Consider the following 26,652-nt stretch of genomic DNA (forward strand, 5'->3'; position numbering starts at 1 on the left):
GGAGCCCCCTCCCTGCCCCCCGTGGAGCAGCTCCCCTCGATGAGAGCTCCCAATGCCAGCACCACTTTGACTGGGAGCCCCCTCCCTGCCCCCCGTGGAGCAGCTCCCCTCGATGAGAGCTCCCAATGCCAGCACCACTTTGACTGGGAGCCCCCTCCCTGCCCCCCCTGGTGCAGCTCCCCTCGATGAGAACTCCCAATGCCAGCACTGCTTTGACTGGGAGTCCCCACCCTGACCCACCTGGAGCAGCTCCCCTCGATGAGAGCTCCCAATGCCAGCACTGCGTTGACTGGGAGTCCCCTCCCTGGCCCAGCTGGAGCAGCTCCCCTCGATGAGAACTCCCAATGTCAGCACCACTTTTACTGGGAGTCCCCTTCCTGGCCCACCTGGAGCAGCTCCCCTCTATAAGAACTCCCAATGCCAGCACGGCTTTCACCAGGACCCACCCACTCCCCTGGCCCCCCTGGAGCAGCTCCTCTAGATGAGAACTCCCAATGCCAGCACTGCTTTGACTGGGAGCCCCCTCCCTGACCCCCTTGGAGCAGCTCCTCTCGATGAGAGCTCCCAATGCCAGCACTGCTTTGACTGGGAGTCCCCTCCCTGCCTCCCCTGGAGCAGCTCCCCTCGATGAGAGCTCCCAATGCCAGCACTGCTTTCACCAGGAGCAGCTCCCCTTGATGAGAACTCCCAATGTCAGCACCGCTTTCACTGGGAGACCCCTCCCTGACCCCCCTGGAGCAGCTCCCCTCGATAAGAACTCCCAATGCCAGCACTGCTTTGACTGGGAGCCCCCTCCCTACCCCTCCTGGAGCAGCTCCCCTCGATGAGAGCTCCCGGTGCCAGCATTGCTTTAACTGGGAGCCCCCTCCCTGTCCACCTGGAGCAGCTCCCCTCAATGAGAACTCCCCATGCCAGCCCTGCTTCCCTGCTACTGCAGAAGGATCATTGCTGATTCTCCAGCTGAATCATGGGGGTTGAAAAAAAAAACCACAACACAACCCAGAAAATCATAAATGTGAAGTAGCTTTTGTGCCCCAATCAATTTCTATCCTCAGATCCATTTTTTTTCTCTCCACCATCACGAGGGCTAAAAGCTTGGGGTTGGGTTGGGTGTATTTTTTTCTCTCCATTTAAATGAGAGCTACAATTTTTACATAATCACTTGATTCCCAGAGCAGGCATTCCCTTGAAATCCTCAGCCTGCCTCCCAGCTCCCGAACTGGGCAGGGAGCTGGCCTCACTCTTGCAGTGAAAGAGGCTTGGGGAAGGACTCGGTGTTTATTCAGCTCAGCTTTCCAGCTACTGAAGCTGCTGCAGTAGGCTGCGTGTTGCAAATGTGCCTTTCTAGGCATGATGTTCAAACACTCCCCTTCCCTTCCTCCCCTCCCTCCCACCCCCGCCCCCCCCTCCCCCCCCCCCCCCCCCCCGAAAAAATGGCCATTTCCATCAGAGATTTGCCAGAAAAGTGACTCTGTCAGCCCTGTCCTGGGTCTCTGTGAGTGTGTGGATTGGTTGAGGTAACTTGCTCTGTCTGGGGAAGGAATGCTGTACTGCAAAGATGCTGCATGTAGAACACGATCTTCCCCTGGGCTGGTTTCTCGTGGGCCTGCTGGGAGATGTGCAGAGAGGAGAGGGAGGGCAAAGAGCCTGCAGTGAGGGTGGCAAAATGGGGTCATCTCTCCTGGTCCAGGGCTAGGGGCCTGGTGACCACAGAGTATCCTTCTTCCCTACCTGCTAGATTTGGGCTTTCTGTGCTTATCACCCTGCAGGCTCTCGCCACGGGGGGGTCGGTGGGGACAGCAGGGAGGGAGGGCTGCTGGGTGGCCATGGGTACTGCCTCCAGCAGTGGGGTTTGTAAAGTGGAGAAGTGTCAGAAGCCAGATCGTGGGAAGTGGTAGGTCCCCAGGTCTTGGGGGTCAGGAAGCCACCACCAGTGTCAGAGGCTGAGGGAAGGCTTTGCACCCCACCTTTTAGAAGTGAGGCCTGAGTGCCAGGGCTGTTTATAGGGAGGATTAGCATAATGAAAAGCATCCTTCTACTTCTGGGGGTGGGCACAAGGGGTGTGAAGGGGGAAAAGAATCATAGACTCAGAATAACTTCAGCAGGAAGGGACCTTAAAGATCATTTAGTTCCAACTCTCTGCCACGGGCAGGGACACCTTCCGCTGGACCAGGCTGCTCAAAGCCCCATCGAGCCTGGTCTTAACGAAGCTGCTTGTCACCGTCCTGTGCCCTGAGGAGGCCAAGGAAGGGAAGGCTGCTCCGGCGAGGAGCAGAGATGTGACAGCGAGCGGGGCGCGGTGTGGCATCCGCGCTTGCCGGGTCGCTGGGGCAGGGGAGAACATCCCGGGTGGACTCAGGCCTCGCTGCCCCGCAGTGCCGGTGTGGATGTGTTTGTGTGCGTGGGGAGGGGAGGAGGTGGGGGCGCCCGGCCGCCGTGGGGAGCCGCCCGGCCCCGCCGCGAACAATAGCGGCCCGGCGCGGGGCGGTGCGGAGCGGGGCGGGCCGGGGGCCGCCGCCCGCCCTCTCCCCGCCCCCCGCGCCAGAGGCACCGCCGCCGCCGCAGCCGGGTCCATGCCCGCTGGAGCCCCCGCCTGCCGCCGCCCGCAGCCCCGGCATGGACGTTAGGTTTTACCCTTCAGCCCCCACGGCCGTGGGTTCCCTGCCCGGTGCCGACCCCACTTGCCTCGGCCCGCTGGATTATTATCACTGTAACAAGGTACCGGTGCTGCGGGGAGGAGGGTGTTGGGGGGAGGGGGGGATGCCGGAGAGGGGACGGCGGTGCCCGGCGGGGCTGCCCGGGAGGCTTTGCTCCGTGCGTCCCGCAACTTCTCCGCGGGGATGAGGAGGGAGGACGGAAGGAAAGCACCGGCTGCTCTCGGCTCTTGCGGGAGGGAATTTTGAAAGTGGTCTGGAAGAGGAGCGGGAGAAGCCGTCGGGTCGCCGCTCTGGGCCGGCACTGGTCCCGGCCCCGGCGCTGCGGGGCGTGGGGAGCCGGAGCCTCGGGCGCTGCGCCGTGGGGCAGGCGAGGGGCTGCCGGCGGAGGACGGCGCTGGGCTGAGCGAGTTGTTTGTCTGCTCGCTTCCTCGCTTCCAGCGCTCCGCTTCGTTAACGTTTTCCCTCGGCCCGACGCGGTGCCCGCTGGTCTAGGTGCTGTGGCTGCTGTCGGGCACTTCGGTTGCTGTTGTTCGCTGGGTTGTTTTGCACCTTCTTGGCTGGGCTGCGGCCGGTGGCACCTCCCGAGCGGGGCTCCGGCTCGGGCACCCACCTGCCTGCGCTGCTCGGCACCCATGCACCCAGCCCCGGGTCCGGGGGGGGGGTGCGTGTGCCCCTCTGGACCCACAGCACGGCGAGAGATCCTCCCCAAGTCTCGTTTCCCCTCTCGCTGCCTCTGCGAGGCGAAGCATCGACTCCTGGTCCTGGGAGAGGGACCCGCAGCGGGGTAGCTGAGAGCGCTGGAGCTGCAAAAGGGAATTTCCTTCATCCCGGAGAAGAAGCTAAGGGGATTGATGCTCTACTTGAGGGCTAAAGAGTTCCCTGCCGGTATCGCCTTCCTCGCGTGTAGGTGAAGAGTGCTGATGCTTCAGCAACAAAGCCCTGGGAGCCGTTTGGAGCCACGATCAGCTCCAAGACAGAGAGCTGGCAGCGTCCTCCTGGGCCGGATTCGGGGGCTTGCTTTGAGGGGAAAAAAAAAGTTAATAGAGGGACAAAATGAGTTTCTGTTGTTGTGGCTGTGGCTCAGAATGCCCTCATCTCGTCTCGCTGTTGTGATACTTGGGGATGGAACTCTTGAGGAGCAAGCAGAGGGGATCTGTGTGGCTGCCCAGATGCAACGAATTAATCTTTCTGTCTCAATAGGTGTGTTTGACTGTCCTCTGTCATTTGGGTCATTCATCTCCTTTTATTGAGTTGTGGCAAACCTAATGGTTCCCGTTTGTTTTGAGATGCCTGATTATGCTGAAAGGAAACTACTTCGATTGATTTCTTCTTCTGCAGCCATCTACCGCCAGATTCAAACGGGTTTGTTGTCGTGGCCGTTGCTCTTAAAACGTTCAGTGTGCTCTTAAAATGCTAAGGAGGGGCTGGGTCGCCCGGGAGCGGGTCACCCGTGCCACAGAAACGTCAGCTGATGAAGTGAGTGTGTGCCTCTGGGAACTGCTGCAAAACCCCCCCAGCAACCCCCCGACCCTGCTGCTTCAGGAGCTCGATTTTTACCAAGAAGTTGTTAGATGTGGACATGGTTTAGTTCTCTTTCCAGTTTCGCCAGCGGCAGCTGGGGCTTGCAGCCGGGCACGTAGTGCTGCAGGCCCGTGCCGTGGGGCTGCGCATGGTCCCAGGGTCGTCGTACCCCCCCCACGCTCCCAGCAGAGCCTTGGGGTGCACGGGGCCCCACGTCGTCAGCTCATCCGTGGCCTGAATCCCTGAGATTAGTCCCGGATTAGGCGGTGGCCATCGATCAGCAGGTCCTTGCTGCGGCTCGGCGCTGCGGACGGGGCAGCTGAAGGAGATCGTCTCCGCAGGATCTCCAGCCAGGGGAGCCCCGGAGAGGGAGAGTTTCAGCGTCGGTCAGGGTGGATGGGACACTGGAGAGGAGCACCCCAGGTGCTGACCACTGCCACCAGATGCTGCTGTTGTCACTGCTACAGAGGATCTTAAGGCAGCAGGAGGAAGAAAGGAAGTGACTTACCCTTTTCTGATATTCAGGGCTCTCTCTTTTTTTTTCCCTCCTCTTCTTTTCTGAGTTATCAAATGTCATTTGCTCATGCACACTGGTGCACGTTTGTCCGCGGGGTGAGGCTGCTGGAAGGGAGCCAGAGATTAAATGGGTTTGACTTTGTTTTCCCAGCTCAATGCAGATATAACAGTGGTAACTTCAGCATCAAAACATGGCCCGGTGCAGAGCGGGCAGAGGTATCTCCTGCAGCTTCTGCTTTGGAGACCTTCTCTGGCTGATGTGGGAGGTGTACAGCTGAGGACATGCTGACCTTGTGCCTGCTACAGAGAGCACTGTCAGAGCACACCCACTTCATGGAGCCACTCTGGGAAACTCCAAAAACTCGCACCGGTCCCTATCCCATCGCTTTTGTCTCGTGCTGGTAGCTCAGCCTAGAGCTAGGCAGAGAGAGTGTCTGCCTCAAAGCATTTCTGCTTGAAAAAAAAGCTAGTGAGGAGGGTAGGGAGGACTGGAAACATCAGACATTCTCCCACTGTCACATGCAAGTATCCCGGATGGAATCCATCTCTGGGAAGGACCTGGGCAAGGAGCGCTTGCAGCGCCTCCTGATTCCCTGAGTTTATGCAGGGGCTCTAAAACCCTTCAAATTAAAGGGCTTGCTTTGGTCAGGATTGGATTTTAGTTATTTTATCTTTTTTTTCCCCCCTAAAGGGCTGCTTAATTTATTTCTTTATTTTGAGAGGAGGCAAAGAAGCAGGGAAAGAGAGTGTGCGGTGTCACTGCGTATAAATAACTTGCTGAGAGCTCGGCAGAGCTCTGCTGGTGCACCCAGCACCCGTCAGCCTGCTGAGGAGATGTGCTTCAGCCCCCAGGCCCTCCTGAAATGCTGCTGGAATTGTTGTGTGCACTTACTGAACACGATATTGTTACCCTGAGGGAGGGCTCCGATCCCGCCTGCACACGGCAGCAGCTCAAGAGGTACCTATTGCCTCTGCTGGTGCACCCAGCACCTGCCAGCCTGCTGAGGAGATGTGCTTCAGCCCCCAGGCCTCCTGAAATGCTGCTGGAATTGTTGTGTGCACTTACTGAACACGATATTGTTACCCTGAGGGAGGGCTCTGATCCTGCCTGCACGCTGCAGCGAGCCACCCTCCCTCCTTGCAGCTCCAGAAGCGCCTATTGCCTCTGCTGGTGCACCCAGCACCCACCAGCCTGCTGAGGAGATGTGCTTCAGCCCCCAAGCCCTCCTGAAATGCTGCTGGAACTGTTGTGTGCACTTACTGAACACGATATTGTTACCCTGAGGGAGGGCTGTGATCCTGCCTGTGCACAGCAGCGAGCCACCTTCCTCCTTGCAGCTCCAGAAGCGCCTATTACCCAGTGGTGTTTCCCTTTCTGAAAGGACAAGGGATGTTTAGAGGGATAATGAAATGGGAGTGGATGCTCAGGAGGTATCTTTACCTTTTCCTTAATCATTTCCAGAGCATCTCTGTTGCCCACCAGGAAGAACTGGTGGCAGGGAGCAAGGGGTTGGAAACCCATGGGTGAAGGATGGAGTCCATCATACCCTAGCAGGCAGGATGAGAAGGAGCCTTTCCCTCTGCTGACTGCATGTGGTGAGGAGTTTTCACACTGGTGGCATCAAAGCAGGGGAAAAAGGGCTTCTCCACTAAGCCAGTCCCCATCACAGGTGACCCTGCACAGAGCAGCTTGCTGTGGCAGCTGGGAAGAGGTGCCAGCCTCAAACTTCCCACTGCCTGGAGACCTGCTACTCACAGCCTGCAGGACTGATGTTCCTTGGCAGGAGTTCTAGGCTGCACTGGGCTCAGCTCAAGGTTCAGGGGCGGTAAGGAGCACCACCTGACAGCCTCATGTTACAGCAAGCATTTCCCACCCTAGGCTGCTGGCCCCTCACCTCCTCCCCATGGGCTGGATTAGGAGCTGCTTCATTGTTGGGACTGCTCAGAAGAAACAGCTCTTGTGTCTTAGGTTGTGCCTGCATAATAGCCCCAAGGGACAGGGGAGGTTCAGCTGAAGGTGGTCTGCAAGGATCCCTTGTCCAAACTGACACCATCTCTGTCATCAGCCACCTGAGCCCTGCAGAAGGGAGCCCTTACCTCCATTTCAGATTCCTCTTTTAAATCTGGGTCTAAAGCCCTTTTCTCTGTCCCCTCTGGCCTTTTTCCTGGGGACCTTGGTACCTGCTGCAGACCCTCCCTCCTGCTCCCTTTCTGGGCATGTGGAGCTTCCACTGCCTCTCGCTGCTGCCCAGGGGTTGTGATGGTGTTAGAGGGAGAGGCAGAATGTTCCTGCACCACATAAGGGGATTGTTGGTCTGTGGTGGGATATTCTCACATCCCTCCAGTTGCTTCCTGAAAATGTGGTGATTTTTTCCCCCTTAAATTCAGGGAGACTCTTTGCATCTGCATTTCACAATAAGCAAACCAAGTGGCGGGGGCGGGGAGACAAACCATAAACAGGAGCTCGTCGTGCTCTTAGCTGAGCTTTAGCAACAGGATCTCTTGTGGAAGGATGTTCCCAGACCTTGAACTGTGTGAATCCAAGCTGTACAGGTGGGAGTTTTGCCTTCTTAGCCCAGGCAAAATTGCTTTTGCAGGGGAGGCACCCAGCAGGAACCCTGCCGGAGCGCTGCACCGGGTGCGGTTTCACGCAGCGCAAGGAGTGCTGCTGTGTGGTGCTGCAGGAGGACTGATCCTGCTCCCTGCTCCCTAGGGGCGACTTTGGGGAGTGAATTTACATCTCCCTAGCCTTCCTGCAAAAACAGATTTAAATATAAGTTCTTCTTAGCTGCTTCTGGTGTTTTGACTCTCAGACTTGGCTAGCACCGTGCCTAATTTCCACTTAGGGCAATGATTGATGGGGGAGGAGGAGGAGGGTTGTGCCGATCCAGCACGGTGCTGTGACACTGGGAGCACCCCTGATCCTTGGAAACCTCCAGCTGCTGATGAGAAATCTATGCTGGGGAGCCCTGTCAATGCCTGTAGTATTCCTGTAGGATCCAGCAGCACCATCATGAGTTGGCCCTGATCTTCCTAAGGAGCCTCTGCAGCTTCACAGCTCCAAGCTCACTGTGTCTTGTCTTTCAGGCTGATAGATGGACACAAACCCTTTTGCCAATGCACCTTCATAAGTTAGGGGGTAATTAAAATCTCCTAGTCATAGAATCCTAGAATCAATAAGGTCAAAGATCATCAAGTCCAACCTGTCACCCAACACCTCCTGACTACTAAGCCATGGCTCCAAGTGCCATGTCCAATCCCCTCTTGAACACCTCCAGGGATGGGGACTCCACTACCTCCCTGGGCAGCACATCCCAATGGCTAACAACTCTCTCTGGGAAGAACTTTCTCCTCACCTCCAGCCTAAACCTCCCCTGGCACAGCTTGAGACTGTGTCCTCTTGTTCTGGTGCTGGGTGCCTGGGAGAAGAGACCAACCCCCACCTGTCTACAACCTCCCTTCATGGAGTTGGAGAGAGCAAGAAGGTCTTCCCTGAGCCTCCTCTTCTCCAGGCTAAGCAATCCCAGCTCCCTCAGCCTCTCCTCATAGGGCTTGTGCTTGAGGCCTCTCCCCAGCTTTGCTGCCCTTCTCTGGACACATTTGAGCATCTCAACATCTTTCCTAAACTGAGGAGCCCAGAACTGGACACAGGAGTCAAGGTGTGGCCAAACCAGTACTGAGCACAGGGCTGAATGACTTCCCTGCTCCTGCTGGCCACACTGTTCCTGATGCAGGCCAGGATTGGTGATGAGAATTACGAGTTATTAGTCATGAGATGAGAATTAATCTGCCACCAATGCTCTCCTCTGCTCTTAGGGACCCTTCAGAAACGGCATCTGAGCTGCTGGTAGGAGCCCAGGGCGGCGGAGCAGAAGCGTTTCTCCTGGAACATTCAGTTTTGCTTTGACTTTTACCATCAATTGTACATTGCAATGATAAACACAGCCCCTTTCTTGTCCTCCCAGAAACTGCTTTGCCATTCTGGAAGATGAAATAGATCCTTTTCCCTTTTCTGCTTTCTAAGCCAACTCTGTTTTGAAGTGGTGGTAAATCTTCCTTCGGAGAGGGAGGATTTTTGGATGGAGAACAAAGTCGGGCACATTTTTAATCTGGGGCCCAGTTTCTTCTTCCTTTGGCTGGCAGCTCCTCTCGATTGGCACATGTGGAGGGGGTTTTTAGGCCCTGAATATGGGCAGGGGCTTCCTCTGAGAAGTGTTTGAGCTCCTCAGTGGGACAATGCTGCGCTCTCCAGAGTGATCCTGGATGGGTTGGGCAGCAGTGAGCATTTGAGTACTTGTGTACTGAATGCTGAGTACTGAGTACTTGAGTCCTGTGTCCAGTTCTGGGCCCCTCAGTTTAGGAAAGATATTGACTTGCTGGAATGTGTCCAGAGAAGGGTAACAAAGCTGGGGAGGGGTCTGGAACACAAGTCCTATGAGGAGAGGCTGAGGGAGCTGGGGTTGCTTAGCCTGGAGAAGAGGAGGATCAGGGGAGACCTTCTTGCTCTCTCCAACTCCCTGAAGGGAGGTTGTAGCCAGGTGGGGGTTGGGCTCTTCTCCCAGGCACCCAGCACCAGAACAAGAGGACACAGTCTCAAGCTGTGCCAGGGGAGATTTAGGCTGGAGGTTAGGAAGAAATTCTTCCCAGAATGAGAGATTTGCCATTGGAATGTGCTGCCCAGGGAGGTGGTGGAGTCATCATCATTGGAAGTGTCTAGGAGGAGACTTGATGGGGTGCTTGGTGCCATGGGTTAGTTGACTAGATGGTGTTGGATAATAGGTTGGATGTGATGTTCTTGAAGGTCTCTTCCAACCTGGTCTGGTCTGGTCTATTCTATTCTAGTCCTATTCTATTCTATTCTATTCTATTCTATTCTATTCTATTCTATTCTATTCTATTCTATTCTATTCTATTCTATTCTATTCTATTCTATTCTATTCTATGCTCTGTTTTGCCCTGGGCTTAAGTCTGGCTTGGGAGCTAAATAATGAATATCTATCAATTCACAGAAACTGCTGTTCTCTCTGGATGCACCCAGGGAAGGCCTTAATCTGGTTGGTCTGGGGACAATGGGAGAAGACTGCTCTGACTTGTATATAACAATGTGTTGTTTGGGGCTGATTCTGAGCAACCTTGTTGAGGGCCTGATCTGTAAGAGTCCCTGTAGCAGAGGGGGCATCACAATGCCAAAAGTAAGGATCACAATGTTTCAAGCTTTTCTGATTTAATTGTTAACTGAAATGTTGTGCTCTGAATCAGTGGTCCAAAGCATGTTACAGCACCCTAACGTGAGGAGGAGGGAATCTCATTAATGCTGATCAATATCTGAAGGGTGAGTGTCAGGAGCATGGAGCCAGACTCTTCTTAGTGGTGTCCAGTGACAGGACAAGGAGCAAGGAACACAAACTGGAGCACAGGATGTTCCACATAAACACAAGGAAGAACTTCATCATTGTAAGGGTGCTGGAGCCCTGGAGCAGGCTGCCCAGAGAGCTTGTGGAGTCTCCTTCTCTGGAGAGATTCCAAACCCACCTGGACATGTCTCTGGGTGACTTAACCTGGGTGATCCTGCTTTATCACAGAGTGGCTGGCCTGGAGGATCTTCAGAGGTCCCTTCCAACCTCTACCATTCTATGATTCTGTGGTAAATCTACAAACAGCTCTGGGCTTGTCCTGAGCTTCAAACAGGCACCAGGATCCATTTGTGCATCCATAACAGAGAAAACTGCTGAACTGTGGTTTGATTGTAACAGACCAGAACATCCTTTCAGTTTATAGACTCATGGAATCATGGAATTGTTTCACTTAGAAGAGACCTTTAAGGTCTTTGAGACCAACCCTGTGCTCGTGTAGTCTGTGGTTGCTGCTTGCTTGGGGCAGTGGGGAGAGGTCCTGTGAGTCCTGCAGAGGTCTGGCAGGGCACTGCTTTTGCTGCTAGTCAGAATGGGCACTGCTGTCTCCTTTCATAGAGTCATAGAATTGTCAGAGTTGGAAGGGACCTCAAGGATCAGCCAGTCCCAACCCCCCTGCCGTGGCCAGGGACACCTCACACTAAGGCAGGTTGCTCACAACCACATCCAGCCTGGCCTAAAAAGCTTCCAGAGATGAGGCTTCCACCACCTCCCTGGGCAACCTGTGCCAGGCTCTCACCACCCTCATGGGGAACAACTTCTTCCTAACATCCAATCTGAATCCACCCACTTCTAGTTTTGTTCCATTCCCCCTTTCCTGGTTGTTGATGTTACCATTTGGTGGACGAGAAGCTCAACAGGAGCTCTCAGTGTGCACTTGCAACACAGAAAACCAATCAGATCCTGGGCTGCATCAGAAGTGTGGCCAGCAGGGCAAGGGAGGTGATCCTCCCCCTCTGCTCAGCTCTGGGGAGACCCCACCTGGAGTACTGCCTCCAGTTCTGGAGCCCCTATTACAAGAGGGATCTGGAGGTGCTGGAAGGTGTCCAGAGCAGGGCCAGGAGGATGAGCAGAGGGCTGGAGCTGCTCTGCTATGAGGACAGACTGAAGGAGTTGGGGCTGTTCAGTCTGCAGAAGAGAAGGCTCCCATGAGACCGTGTGGCCTTCCAGTATCTGAAGGGGGCAACAAGAGTGCTGGGTGACTTCTTATGATGTCAGGCAGTGATAGGACTAGGGGGAATGGAATGAAGCTGGAGGTGTGGAGATTCAGGCTGGAGGTGAGGAGGAAGTTCTTCCCCATGAGAGTGGTGAAGCCCTGGAATGGGTTGTCCAGGGAGGTGGTTGGGGCCCTGTCCCTGGAGGTGTTTAAGGCCAGGCTGGATGAGGCTGTGGCCAGCCTGATCTAGTGTGGGGTGTCCCTGCCCATGGCAGGGGGGTTGGAACTAGATGATCCTTGTGGTCCCTTCCAACCCTGACTGATTCTATGATTCTATGATTCATTTCTGCAGCATTTGAAGGGGGGGAAAAGACCCCAAACGACAAAAACCTGTTTTCATTCTGCCTTCACTTTGCACCTCCTGTGAAGTGTGGTTGTGAGGAGCAGGAGAGCTTTCTCCTATCTACTGGCCCATTTTTATCCCTGCTACCTTTGTGCTCCTCTGGGTTTTGCCTTGGGTTTTTGGGTGTTGGTTTTGGGTTTGGTTTTTTCTTTACACAAAATGAGCTCTAAATGCTTTTGCCATAAGCTGGGTTATATCTTTCAGCAGAAATGAAGCATATAATTGTGTTTTCCTAACAGCTCTACATTAAAACTAAGTTATTGTGCTGCTAATGTGTTTTCCTTGACAATTTTCCATCCAGCAAGTGCGAGGCTTCTGTCTGAAGCTGTTGTGTGCCACCTCCTCTGCCTCTGCTGTAGATTTTTCTGCTGCCTTTCTCAAGTCAGTGGCAGTGTGATTCCAGCTTTGATACCCTGAAGTCCTAATTGGAGGGTTGAGCTCTTAATGTTCCACCTTTGTGGTTTTACACACACGTTTTCATGTCATTAAAGCCTACACCTGGGGACACACAGTTCAGCTGCAGGGCAGGGCAGGGGGAGGGGAGAGAAATCCCACACCAAAACTTACTGAAACAAGCACTAATCAACCCACCCTTAAAAAAAAAACCCAACAAGAGTGATTGGAAGCAGTCTCAAATTGCCTCATTTTGCACTCATATGACTAGATTTAAATATTTTAATCACCTGCATCCCTCCCCCTTCCCCATTGTTCCCCTGGGGTGGGTTGGCTCATTGGATGCCATTTCTCCTTTGAGGAATGGCACTGGCTGCCTGCAGGCAACATGGAATCATAGGATTGTTAGGGTTGGAAGGATCATCTCAAAGATCATGAGCCAGCAGTGTGCCCAGGTGACCAAGAAGGCCAATGGCATCCTGGCCTCATCAAGAATAATGTGGCCAGCAGGAACAGGGCACATCATTGTGCCCCTGTACTCAGCACTGGTTAGGCCACACCTTGAGTCCTGCGTCCAGTTCTGGGCCCCTCAGTTTAAGAAGGACATTGAGACACTTGAAGGTGTCCAGAGAAGGGCAACAAAGCTGGGGAGGGATCTGGAGCACAGCCCTGTGAGGAGAGGCTGAGGGAGCTGGGGTTGCTTAGCCTGGAAAAGAGGAGGCTCAGGGGAGACCTTCTTGCTCTCTTCAACTCCCTGAAGGGAGGCTGTAGCCAGGTGGGGGTTGGTCTCTTCTCCCAGGCACCCAGCACCAGAGCAAGAGAACACAGTCTCAAGCTGCACCAGGGGAAGTTTAGGCTGGAGGTGAGGAGAAAGTTCTTCCCAGAGAGAGTTGTTAGCCATTGGAATGTGCTGCCCAGGGAGATGGTGGAATCACCATCCCCTGGAGGCATTCAAGAGGGGATTGGATGTGGCACTTGGAGCCATAGTTTAGTTGTCAGGAGGTGTTGGGTGACAGGTTGGACTTGATGAACCTTGAGGTCTTTTCCAACCTTATTGATTCTATCTAGTTCCAACCCCCCTGCCATGGGCAGGGACACCTTTGGGTTGTGTGCCATGAAACATCTCCCCTCCAGTTCCTTCACCAACATCTTTCGTCATAGACTGCTTGACCTCAACAGATATCATTAAACCTCTTCCTGATGACTGTGTGAGTTCCTCTGGGCTCTGTGGCAAGCCTAACTGCTAGCTAAAGGTTACAGTGAGGGCCCTGGACCAGTAATTATTGTTGTGGAAAGGTTATTTGAGCTGGTTTTATGCTGGTTGCCATGTGTGGCTACTGAGGAACCTTATCTGCAGGAATGGGGTAGCTCTTGGTCTGAGGCAGGCTCCTGACCTCCAGTTATAGCCTGGGTGCAGGAGGCTGGGCTGTGTTTGAAATGCAGATCCTGTCCTTTTGTTATATTGGGTGAAGGTGCCAGCCTCTTGCTCTCACAGTGCTTTTTTATCTCTTTCAGTGTGTCTAAGAATCTCATGACTTGGCAGGAGCTGGAAAAGGGGGATGGCAGTAAGGGGACTTATTCCCTGGTGGGGTGGATGGTAAAACTTGCTGCAGCTCTGCCCTGAGCCCCTCCTCCCCCAATCCTGATATTCATCTTCACTTCCATATGGCTGAAGCCCCCAGTCCCACGAAGAAGGGCTGGGGCAGCTCCTGCTCCAACCTGGGCAACCCTGGCACCACAGTGCTCGGGGAGATGGAGGAGCAAGCTCGAGGCATGCTGGCACATGCCAGCTTCACCTCTGGTGACATGCTTTGGGTATTTTCCCCCGTGCCCTATGGATCCAGCAGCAGCAAGGAGCTGGCTTTTTATGGGATTAGCTGGATCACATGAGCAGGTTTTTCTTCCCACAAAACCTACTGATGACTCAGAGTTTCCATTCCTCTCTGGACTCATCAGGCAGGCTGCATCCCCGTTCTCCTGGCTGTCTGCTGCACTCTATGTTCCTCCTCTCCTCTCACCTTCAGAGAAAAACCATCCTCTTCATCTCCTTCAGCTTGCAGGGTGGAGCATGTGCATGTCTGTGGTGAGAGCTGGGAGATAAGGGCTGTGTTGCGGCTCTGCCATTTATCTTCTGCATGAACTGGCCTAGGTCTGTGTCTCCAGAAGCACCAGGGCATGTGGGGGTGGCCCAGGCACTTAAAGGGTATCTTTACATTTATTTTGAGCCATCCTGAGCTCTGAGCATCCACTGCAGGAGATCTGGGTCTCTGGAGAGGTGCAAGCAGAGCCCAGGGCACCCAGAAAGGCTTCTTTCTTCCAAACATGTGGATCTCCACCTTTATACCTATGAAAGAGTTTCACTCTTTCTCACTGATTCGCTTTCCAGCCCAATTTTACCCAGCGGTTTCTTCTTGGGATCTCTCTTCGTTCTCCCTGGGAAGGTGGTAGAGCTGTATGGCTCAGTGGGAGTTGTTCATCCATTTGAAAACCCTCTGTTGAAACAATTTGAATGTGAAGATTGACCCTGTGTAGGGCAGGAGATGAAGTGGGTGATGGTAATAGAGATCTTGGCTTCACATGGTGCTGGTCCCACAGCAGTTGGCTGAACTTGGCTGAACTTGACTGTTCCTAGCAGTGTGCAGACTGACCTCCTTTCTGCCCCAAAAGCTGCTCTCTGGGTCACTGATGAGCAGTTTCATTCCACCTCTAGCATCAGCTTTCCTTCACACGGTGGGAAAGATGCTGCCAGGGCCCCAGGGACATTTGGAGCACTGCAGCCATGGGGAGGACAATGTGGGTTGGCTTCTCCTAGTCCAACGCTGCTGCACCTGCAGCCCATGGGCTTCAAGTCTCCCTGGCTGATGCTACTTGCTGGCTCTGAATTAAAAACAGTTACTAAACCCTAAAGTAAAGGTAACTTTGTTTTTCTCTGTCACAAAAATAACAGTTTAGCTCCATTCCACGTTTCTCCTTTTTTCCTGGGTGCTCCTTTGAGCAGTGGCTTTTCTGTGGTGAGCCATCTCAGCACAGTCTGCTTGCCACGGGGAGAAAGGTGTGTTTGGAGGGAATTGGATTTCCAGTCCTTGGTGCCAGAAGAGGGAGAGCATGCCCTGGAGTCCCTAGTGAAAAGGAAAGAAACTTTGCCAGGGTGGATAGCACCAATATAGGCTGGGGAGTGACTGCCTTGAGAGCAACCCTGAAGAAAAGGCCTTGGGGGTGCTGGAGGAGGAGAAGCTCAACAGGAGCCAGCAGTGAGCACTTGCAGCCCAGAGAGCCAAGCAGAGCCTGGGCTGCAGCAAGAGAAGTGTGGCCAGCAGGGCCAGGGAGGGGATTCTGCCCCTCTGCTCCACTCTGCTGAGACCACAGCTGGAGCTCTGGGGCCAGCTCTGGAGCCTCTGTGCCAGGAAGGCTCTGGAGGTGCTGGAAGGTGTCCAGAGCAGGGCCAGGAGGATGAGCAGAGGGCTGGAGCTGCTCTGCTCTGAGGACAGACTGAGAGAGTGGGGTTGTGCAGTCTGGAGAAGAGAAGGCTCTGAGGAGACCTCATTGTGGCCTTCCAGGATCTGAAGGGGGCTCCAAGAAAGCTGGGGAGGGACTTTTGAGGGTGTCAAGGAGTGATAGGACTGGGGGGGATGGAGCAAAACTAGAACTGGGTAGATTGAGATTGGATGTTAGGAAGAAGTTGTTGCCCATGAGGGTGGTGAGAGCCTGGCACAGGTTGCCCAGGGAGGTGGTGGAAGCCTCAAGCCTGGAGGTTTTGAAGGCCAGGCTGGATGTGGCTGTGAGCAACCTGCTGTAGTGTGAGGTGTCCCTGGCCATGGCAGGGGGGTTGGAACTGGCTGAGCCTTGAGGTCCCTTCCAGCCCTGACAGCTCTGTGATTCTATGATGTGAAATTTATGGCAGCTTTAGTGGAAGTTTCAGATGGAAACTCTTGGCTGAAGGACCTTGACTTGGCTGAAGGACCTTGGCTTTGCTGAAGGACCTTGGTTTGTCCCAGTTTATGCAATGGGCACAACAATTAAAGGCATTTGGATGTCATCTGAAGGAGAAAATGCAGAAATGCTTTTTGAGGGAAAACATGAAGCCCAGATGCTGGTGCTTGCTGTAGCACTGGGAGATAAGTGTCCCCCTGACAGGGCCCTGCTCTCTTTCTTGGTGTCAAACCCAGGGAGGCAACTTTGCCCCTGATGGGTTAGCTTGTCTCCGAGGAGCATTCAAAGGAGCAGAAGAAGAATGTGCTGTTAAAAATATCAAGCTTCTGGGGCTGGCTAGCAGACTTTACTGCTGATAAGCATTGTTGATTGAAGATCAAACAGCCCTTGAAGAAAAATTTTCCTGTGAGCACCATGGATCTAACCCTGCAGCCAGACAGTGAGGTCAGGCCAGCTTTGTGCCGTGGATGTTTAAGAACCTGCACTGGAATTATGGTCTGGGCTCCTCTACCCTAGGTGGATGTTGGTCACATGGTGGTTTTTCAACCTGATGAATCTGCTAAAGCTGAGAGGAATGTTTACTAGATGCTGAGAAAAGCAGAGTTGTGTTTTCCTTATCAGGTGGTAGTTTTATTACTGATTTTTTCCCCTCCTTTTTCTCCTTATTCAGCCTGGAGAAGAGAAGGCTCCAGGGAGACCTTCTGGTGGCCCTTCAGTGCATGAGGGGGCTGATCAGAGAGCTGGGGAAAGACTTCTGAGCAGGTGACAGGACAAGGGGTGATGGTTTGAAACTAGAAGAGGGAGATTTGGAGTAGACAGAAGGAAGAAATGTTTGACACTGCAGGTGGTGAGAGACTGGAGCGGGTTGGCCAGAGAGGTGCTGGAGGTCCCAAGCCTGGAACCATTCCAAGTGAGGTTGGATGAGTTACTCCTCACAGAAAGTGAGGTTGGAGTGAGTTACTCTTCCCAGAAAGAGTAATTTGCCATTGGAATGTGCTGCCCAGGGAGGTGGTGGTGGAGTCACCGTACCTGGAGGTGCTCAAGAAAGGCTTGGATGTGTCTCTTGGAACCATGGTTATAGTTGTCAGGAGGTGTTAGGTATTGATAGTTTGGACTTAGTGATCTCTGAGGTCTTTTCCAACCTGGTTGATTCTATGGATGGGGCTCTGAGCAGTCTGCTCTAGTTGCAGATGTCCCTGCTGACTGCAGGTAAGTTGGACTAAACAACCTTTAAAGGTCTCTTCCAACCCCAACTTTTCTCTAATTCTGTGATTAAGCTAAAGCCTCTGCCCAGGAGGAAGGAAGGAAGGAAGGAAGGACTGCTGGTCATGAGGAGAGCTGAAGACAAGAGGAGTGTGCTCTTTAATTAATAGACAGCCTGCATTTCTGTGTCAAGGTGGCAAATTAATTGTGGGTGGCTGTTTGCAGAGCAGATTATTTCTGTCCTGGCTGTGCCAAATGGTTCCTGGGGAGTATTTAACTCTTTGATTTCAATCAGCCCAGAGCATAGGTTCTATGAAAACTATATTGAATCATTTTGTTTTTTCCACCTGAGAGCTGGGCTTTGAAAATAGAGAAAATATTAATGAAATGGTCATTTCAGCTTCATAAACTTGCAGCCCTTTAAGGAAGATGGTTGGTGTGTGGTGACCTTCTTATGGGGGAGGCCAAACCCTGGTGAGAATAGAATAGAATAGAATAGAATAGAATAGAATAGAATAGGTTGGAAGAGACCTTCAAGATCATTGCATCTAACCTAACATCCAACACTACCCAACCAACTAAACCATGGCACCAAGCACCCCATCAAGTATCCTCTTAAACACCTCCAATGATGGTGATTCCACCACCTCCCTGGGCAGCACATCCCAATGGGCAATCACTCTCTCTGTGTAGACTTTCTTCCTAACATCCAGTCTGAACCTCCCCTGGCACAGCTTGAGACTGTGTCCTCTTGTTCTGGTGCTGCTTGCCTGGGACAAGAGACCAACCCCCACCTGGCTACAACCTCCCTTCAGGGAGTTGGAGAGAGCAAGAAGGTCTCCCCTCAGCCTCCTCTTCTCCAGGCTAAGCAACCCCAGCTCCCTCAGCCTCTCCTCACAGGGCTGTGCTCCAGACCCCTCCCCAGCTTTGTTGCCCTTCTCTGGACACCTTCCAGCAGCTCAACATCTTTCCTAAACTGAGGAACCCAGAACTGGACACAGGACTCAAGGTGTGGCCTAACCAGTGCTGAGCACAGGGGCAGAATGACCTCCCTGCTCCTGCTGGCCACACTGTTCCTGATACAGGCCAGGATGCCCTTGGCCCTCTTAGCTGCCTGGGCACACTGCAGGCTCATGTTCAGCTGCTGTCAATCAGTACCCCCAGGTCCCTCTCTGCCTGGCTGCTCTCAGCCACTCTGACCCCAGCCTGTAGCACTGCCTGGGGTTGCTGTGGCCAATGTGCAGAACCTGGCACTTGGATGTGTTCAACCTCCTGCCCTTGGACTCTGCCCATCTGTCCATCCTGTCCAGGTCCCTCTGCAGAGCCTCTCTACCCTCCAGCAGATCAACTCCTGCCCCCAGCTTGGTGTCATCAGCAAATTTACTGCTGATGGACTCAATGCCCTCATCCAGATCATCAATAAAGATGTTAAAGAGCACAGGGCCCAGCACTGCTCCCTGGGGCACAGCACTGGGGCCTGGCTGCCAGCTGGCTGTGGCACCATTCACCACCACTCTCTGGGCTCAGCCTCCAGCCAGTTCCTAACCCAGCTCAGAGTTGCTGCTGGCCAAGCCAGGGGCTGACAGCTTGGCCAGGGGTTTGCTGTGGGGGATGGTGTCAAAGGCCTTGCTGAGGTCCAGGTAGACTCCATCCACAGCCTGCCCCACATCCACCAGGCAGTCACCTGATCATAGAAGGAGCTCAGGTTGGTCAGGCAGGACCTGCCCTTCCTAAATCCATGCTGGCTGGGCCTGATCCCTTGGCCATCCTGCAAGTGCTGTGTAATTGCACTCAGGATGCCCTGTTCCATGATCTTGCCTAGCACTGAGGTCAGGCTGGCAGACCTGGCATTCCCTGGCTCATCCAACCTGCCCTGCTTGTGGATGGGCACCACGTAAGCCTCAGTTGTCTGTGGAAGCAGGCTGCCAGGTCATATTGTGAAGAGGGCAAATGAAATGAGTCCTTATTTCAAATCATGAAATAGCTAAGGCTAGGAAAGGGGCCTCTGGAAGTGCATTTAAAATCACTCCAACAGTTCCTTCTGGGATTGAGATGGCAGGAGAGAAAAACTTCCCCGTAGGGCCCACACCAGCCATGACACCACGAGAGCCTCGGTGGTGGTGGCTGCAGTCAGATGCTAAATAGGAAGTTTGTAGTAATAAAAAGGGCTTTAGTTAGAATCAGTAAAATGTGAAATGCCTCGTTCCTTGGAAGAGGCACAGTATAGACTGAGCCTTAGGAACACATCCTGTAGGAGCAGGGCTCCAGATTGCAGGCTGCAGGGCTGGCTCCCGCATCCTTTCCCTGCCTGCGTTTCTATTCCTGGTAGAACACAGGGTTTCATTTCACTATTTATTTATTTATTTCTCCTGGCTGTAAAGGTCATGATGTGGAAGTTTGAGAGGAAATTATCAAAGGGCTGGAAACCAGGGCAGCTTGCAAATTATCATCTGCTTCTCCCACTCTTGCGCCTTCCCGTGCCTCCCGTGGCTGCAGGATGCCGCCCTGAGAGTGGGGCTTCCCTGCTCTGCTACTGCAGGCTCTGCTGGAGTCACACTTGGGATCCCTTGGGGTCACAGGATCACAGGGTGTCAGGGGTTGGAAGGGACCCAAAGAGATCATCCAGTCCAAACACCCTGTCAGAGGAGGACCATAGAATCCAGCACAGGTCACAGAGCAGCTCATCCAGACAGGCCTTGAAAGTTTCCAGAGAGGAAGACTCCACAACCTCTCTGGGCAGCCTGTTCCAGTGCTCTATCACCCTCACAGTCAAGAAGTTCCCCCTTGTGTTGAGGTGGAACCCCCTGTGCTGCAGCTTACCTCCATTGCTCCTTGTCCTATCCCAGGGAGCAAGTGAGCAGAGCCTGTCCCCTCCCACCTGACCCCTCAGAATAGAATAGAATAGAATAGAATAGAATAGAATAGAATAGAATAGAATAGACCAGACCAAACCAGCCTGGAAGAGACCTTCAAGATCATCGTGTCCAACCCATCAACCAATCCAACACCACCTAATCAACTAACCCATGGCACCAAGCACCCCATCAAGTCTCCTCCTGAACACCTCCAGTGATGGTGACTGCACCACCTCCTTGGGCAGCCCATTCCAATGGGCAATCACTCTCTCTGTATAGAACTTCTTCCTAACATCCAACCTAAACCTCCCCTGGCGCAGCCTGAGATTGTGTCCTCTTGTTCTGGTACTGGCTGCCTGGGAGAAGAGACCAACCTCTGCCTGGCTACAACCTCCCTTCAGGTAGTTGTAGAGAGTGATAAGGTCACCCCTGAGTCTCCTCTTCTCCAGGCTAAACAACCCCAGCTCCCTCAGTCTTTCCTCATAGGGCTTGTGTTCCAAACCCCTCACAAACTTCATTGCCCTTCTCTGGACTTGTTCCAGCAAGTCAACCTCCTTCCTAAACTGAGGGGCCCAGAACTGGACACAGGACTCAAGGTATGGCCTAACCAGTGAATAGAATAGAATAGAATAGAATAGAATAGAATAGAATAGAATAGAATAGAATAGAATAGAATAGAATAGAATAGTATTAACCAGGTTGGAAAAGAATTTTGAGATCATCCAGTCCAACCTATCACCTAACACCATCTAATCAACTAAACCATGGCACCAATTGCCTCATCCAGTCTCCCCTGAGCCTCCTCTTCTCCAGGCTAAGCAACCCCAGCTCCCTCAGCCTCTCCTCACAGGGCTGTGCTCCAGACCCCTCCCCAGCTTTGTTGCCCTTCTCTGGACACCTTCCAGCAGCTCAACATCTTTCCTAAACTGAGGAGCCCCGAACTGGACACAGGACTCAGGGTGTGCCCTAACCAATGCAGAGTACAGGGGCAGAATGACCTCCCTGCTCCTGTTGGCCACACTGTTCCTGCAATGGTTCCAGACATGGGACATCTACCACCTCTATGGCCAACCTGTTCAATGCCTCATCACCTTCAGTGTCAAACAAACATTTCCTCCTTCTCCCTAGTCTGAATCTCCCTCTTTTAGTTTCAAACCATCAGCACCCTTTGTCCTGTCACAGCAGGCCCTGCTCAAAGGTCTCTCCCCAACTTTCTGGTTGTCTCTTTTAAGCACTGCAAGGCCATAAGAAGGTCTCCCTGGAGTTTTCTGTTCTCAGAATCACACAGAATCACCAAGGTTGGAAGAGACCTCAAAGATCAGCAAGTCCATGGTATTTCAGGGAATATAAGCCAACTCTCCATGGAAGGCTGCAGTAGCCATTATCAAAATAGAATGATCATGTAAGGGGGAAATTCAAGGTTAGAATGGAAACCTCTCTGATTTGGGCCATGTTTGATTCCTTTTGAGTCCTCCTGTCCAGCACTGTCCTCTGTGAGCTGTGTGTGAAGCCGTAGGAGCAGTTCTCATTTGCAGGAAAGCACTGCTCCAAGTTAACTGCATGGGAAATGTGGATCTTGACATCCTCTTGTCTTGTGGATTTGTCTGATGATGTTCTGCTCAGCTGGAGCTTCTCATCTGCCCTCAGAGTTAGAAATCTTGGATGTTGTAGAGGTGGGAGGGACGTGCTGCTGCATCTGGGGCTTTAGCTTGTGTCACTGTCATTGTGCCATGAGCATGGGGATGGTGCCAGCTTGGAAGGGTTCCTCACTTGGCAATAGAAGCTGCCTCCTTCCTTAGTGCAGATCTAGCAGGAAGGCTGCAGGATCCTGAGGTTTCTGAAGAGCTGCTCTGTCTCTTCCCATCACTAGGTCACCAGGCCAGAGAGCTGAGAGATCAGATGTCCTGAAATGGGGCTGGTGGTTGCCATCCTGCCCTCCATGCATGGACATGCACATCATGGCTGCTCCAGGTGTCAGTGTGGCACATACAGCAGGACAGGGGATAGCTGGGCCACCTGAAACTGCTGTCCTCATCCCTTTTGGCCAGAGCTGGAGCCACTGGAGGGCCCAAAGGGTCTTCTGCTGTGCTTTTTTGGGGGATGAACATCGCCTCCAGTGCTACCAACCCATCAACACCCAGGCTGAACTGACTTACAAGTTTCAAGGTGAAGTTTGAGGGGGCATTTCTGTAGGTGTTGGAACTTTGCCCAACACCATGGGGCTAATTAGCCAAGGCCATCAATGCCTTGGGTCCCTGCTTGGTCATCACTCACCTCTGCAGTTAGTGGGGCTGGCACTGGCTCAGCAGGAACTGCTCAGACCTCACAGCTTGCAGCCCTGGGTGAGACAGAATCACAGGATTGTCTAGATTGGGAAAGACCTTTATGATCACCAAGTTAAATCAAGGACTGACAAGTCCTTGACTAAACCACATCTACACAACTTTTAAATCCCTCCAGGCACAGAACCTCCACCACCTCCCAGGGCAGCCTGCTCCAGTGCCTGAGAACCCTTTCCATAAAGAAATTCTTCCTAATATCCAGCTTAAACTTTCCTTGGCACAACTCAAAGCCATTTCCTCTTGTCCTATCGCTTGTTACTTGGTTAACAGACTCACCCCCACCTCTGCAACCTCCTTTCATGGAGCTGTAGAGGACCAGAATCACAGAAGCATTCAGACTGGAAAAGAGCCTCAGGATCACCAAGTCCAACCCAAAACCCTTCTCAGCCCGAAACCATATCCCCAAGCACCACATCCAAACCATCCTGAAACACATCCAGGTTTGGTGACCAAACCACCTCCCTAGGCTGCACATTCCAATCTCTGACCACTCTTGATGGGAAATTTTTTTCCTAATGTCCAGTCTACACCTCCCCAGTGGCAGCTTTGGGTCTCTCCCTCAGCCTCCTTTGCCAGGCTGGTGTTCCCTTCACTGGGTTAAGTGATGCAGTGATTGGAGTAACTTAGGAAAGCAGAAAGCTTTCTGCTGTGGTATGCAGTTGTTCAATATCTTTATTGATGATGTGGATGAGGGGACTGAGCCCCTGTACACTGCACTGGTTAGGCCACACCTCGAGTACTGTGTCCAGTTCTGGGCCCCTCAGTTTAGGAAGGAGGTTGACTTGCTGGAACGAGTCCAGAGAAGGGCAATGAAGTTGGTGAGGGGTTTGGAACACAGCCCTGTGAGGAGAGGCTGAGGGAGCTGGGGTTGCTTAGCCTGGAGAGGAGAAGACTCAGGGGTGACCTTATTGCTCTTTACAAAAACCTGAGGGGAGGTTGTAGACAGGCAGAGGTTGGTCTCTTGTCCCAGGCAGCCAGCACCAGAACAAGAGGACACAGTCTCAGGCTGAACCGGGGGAGGTTTAGGTTGGAGGTTAGGAAGAAGTTCTGTACAGAGAGAGTGATTGCCCATTGGAATGGGCTGCCCGGGGAGGTGGTGCAGTCACCATCACTGGAGGTGTTCAGGAGGAGACTTGATAGGGAGCTTGGTGCCATGGGTTAGTTGATTAGGTGGTGTTGGATTGGTTGATGGGTTGGATGTGATGATCTTGAAGGTCTCTTCCAACCTGGTCTATTCTATTCTATTCTATTCTATTCTATTCTATTCTATTCTATTCTATTCTATTCTATTCTATTCTATTTGTAAGTTTGCAGATGACACCAAGTTGGGAGCAGGAGTTGATCTGTTAGAGGATAGGAGAGCTCTGCAGAGGGACCTTGCCAGGCTGGATCTATGGGCAAAGTCCAACAGGATGGCATTCAACAAGTCCAAGTGCCAGGTGCTGCACTGTGGCCACAACAACCCCAGGCAGAGCTACAGGCTGGGGTCAGAGTGGCTGAGAGCAACCAGGCAGAAAAATTTAGGCCACACCTTGAGTCCTGTGCCCAGTTCTGGGCCCCTCAGTTTAGGAAGGACATTGAGACACTTGAAGGTGTCCAGAGAAGGGCAACAAGGCTGGGGAGAGGCCTTGAGCACAGCCCTGTGAGGAGAGGCTGAGGGAGCTGGGGTTGCTTAGCCTGGAGAAGAGGAGGCTCAGGGGAGACCTTCTTGCTCTCCAACTCCCTGAAGGGAGGTTGTAGCCAGGTGGGGGTTGGTCTCTTCTCCCAGACAAGCAGCACCAGAACAAGAGGACACAGTCTCAAGCTATGCCAGGGGAGGTTTAGGCTGGAGGTGAGAGGAAGTTCTTCCCAGAGAGAGTTGTTAGCCATTGGGATGTGCTGCCCAGGGAGGTGGTGGAGTCCCCATCCCTGGAGGTGTTCAAGAGGAGATTGGATGTGGCACTGGGAGCCCTGGGTTAGTAGTCAGGAGGTGTTGGGTGACAGGCTGGACTTGATGATCTTGGAGGTCTTTTCCAACTGGGTTAATTCTCTGATCTATGAAATCTGAATCCCCTGCTCATCTCAGCTGTCATTTGGGCTTCACTTCCCCTTGTGGAGGTTCCCTCTCTCCCTCCCTGATGCCCAAGTGGTGCTTCTGTTGCATGTGCTGTTTATTTTCTTCCTCGCCTGGGGGCTGCCGCCGGAGGGTGTCTACTTGCTCTGCTGGCTGCTCCTGATGCTTGCCTTTCCTTGCTAATACCAATTGTTTCTGCCAAAAAGCTCTGGGTGGTGTTATGTAAACCTAGAATCGCAGGCTAACGCTCTGAGCCCGCCACTCCCGAGGCGCTGGATGCGATTCGCTGACTCTGCTGCCACCAGGCACGGCGTGCCAGGCCTCCCCTTGGCACAGGATGCCACCAGCCACACCAGTCACAGACATCTCAGCCAATACTGCTGTCATCACTGGGAATTTTAGTGGGAGGCTTGACAGCACTCTGTACATTGGGGAAGGAGTTGATCAGTTAGAGGGTAGGAGAGCTCTGCAGAGGGACCTTGCCAGGCTGGACGGATGGGCAGAGTCCAACGGGATGGCATTCAACAAGTCCAAGTGCCAGGGGCTGCACTTTGGCCACAGCAACCCCAGGCTGTGTTCCAGGCTGGGGTCAGAGTGGCTGGAGAGCAGCCAGGTAGAAAGGGACCTGGGGGTGCTGGTTGATAGCAGCTGAACATGAGCCTGCAGTGTGCCCAGGTGGCCAAGAAGGCCAAGGGCATCCTGGCCTGCATCAGGAAGAGTGTGGCCAGCAGGAGCAGGGAAGTCATTGTGTCCCTGCACACTGCACTGGTTAGGCCACACCCAGGGACTGCTCATGCAAGAGGGCCGCGGAGTGGCTCAGCCCAAGTCAGGGTTCCACACCACCTGCAAACCTTGTCCCACCTCAGCTCTGAGTTTCCCTTGCAGAGAAATAAGCACCAGAGCAGGAAGAGTGACAGCTTAGGGATGCCTCAGAGCCGATGAGCCTGTAAGCAGCAGGTATCTTCATGCTGCTTAGCAAGGCTGACATTTAGAAATCACCTTAAAGAGATCAACTGTGCTCATGCAAAGCCCTCCTTGGATGCCAGGGGAGCCTCAGGGAGCGATGGACCCAATCTGGAAACTCACAGTAATTGCTCAGTGAGTTTGTGGTGGCTCTGGGAGGGCAGGAGACAGCTGGTGTGTGGCTGCTGGGGCTGCTCCCTTCAAAGCCTGCTGGCTGCAGCTGCTGAGGGCATCCAGTGAACCTTGGTGTGGGCCACCTGCAACTTCTCCTGAGTGGGACCTGAAGTCACAGGTGCTGTAAAAGAGCAGTGGGAGATGGTGCTGCCCATCATGAAGTGGAGACAAGGACCAGGCTTGCTCCATGTGGAGAAAATCCATTTGCTTCCTGAGAGCTGCAGATCCCTCCCCATCATTAGAGGTGCTGGTGGGATTGGGTAGTAAAAATGAAGCCCCCAGCGGTAAGTCACAGATCACATCAATGCTGATCAATACTTGTGTGGGTGTCAGGAGGATAGGGCCAGGCTTTTGTCAGTGGTGCCCAGTGACAGGACACGGGTAACAGACACAAACTTGAACATAAGGAGTCCCAACTAAGCATGAGGAGAAGCTTCTTTCATTTAAGGGTGACAGAGCCCTGGAGCAGGCTGCCCAGAGAGGTAGTGGAGTATCCATCTCTGGAGACATTCCAAACCTGCCTGGAGGAGTTCCTGTGTGACCTTCTCTGGGTGAACCTGCCTTGGACTCAATGATCTCCAGAGTCTCTTTTAACCCATACCATTCTGTGGCTGTGTAAAGGAGCTTGAATTAAATCTATTATTAAACAGCATTTTCTTTACTGTTATTAAGTGAGAAGCTTTTGGGGGCAGACAACACCAAGTTGGGAGCAGGAGTTGATCAGTTAGAGGGTAGAAGGGCTCTGCAGAGGGACCTTGCCAGGCTGGACAGATGACAGATTCCAACAGGATGGCATTCAACAAGTCCAAGTGCCAGGTGCTGCAATTTGGCCACAACAACCCCAGGCAGAGCTACAGGCTGGGGTCAGAGTGGCTGAGAGCAGCCAGGCAGAAAGGGACCTGGGGGTGCTGATTGACAGCAGCTGAACATGAGCCAGCAGTGTGCCCAGGTGGCCAAGAAGGCCAATGGCATCCTGGCCTGCAGCAGGAATGGTGTGGCCAGCAGGAGCAGGGAAGTCATTCTGCCCTGTGCTCAGCACTGCTTAGGCCACACCTTGAGCCCTGTGGCCAGTTCT

The 26,652-nt window shown here is 53.2% G+C and overlaps 1 protein-coding gene across 1 annotated transcript in view; it reads left to right on the top strand.

Moving 5' to 3' along the window:
• Positions 1-2,558: 2,558 nt before the first annotated feature.
• The window catches only part of TOX2 (TOX high mobility group box family member 2), a 228,724-nt gene continuing 204,630 nt past the window's right edge, over positions 2,559-26,652 (top strand). Inside the window, exon 1 of the mRNA XM_068150376.1 lies at positions 2,559-2,718. Within this exon, the coding sequence (XP_068006477.1) occupies positions 2,617-2,718 (102 nt within the window). The 5' untranslated portion in view covers positions 2,559-2,616. The remainder of the gene's footprint in view (positions 2,719-26,652) is intronic.

Source organism: Melanerpes formicivorus, unplaced genomic scaffold, assembly GCF_026170545.1.
Source record: "Melanerpes formicivorus ecotype bairdi unplaced genomic scaffold, bMelFor1.0.p_v2 SCAF_19, whole genome shotgun sequence".
Lineage (NCBI taxonomy): Eukaryota > Metazoa > Chordata > Aves > Piciformes > Picidae > Melanerpes > Melanerpes formicivorus.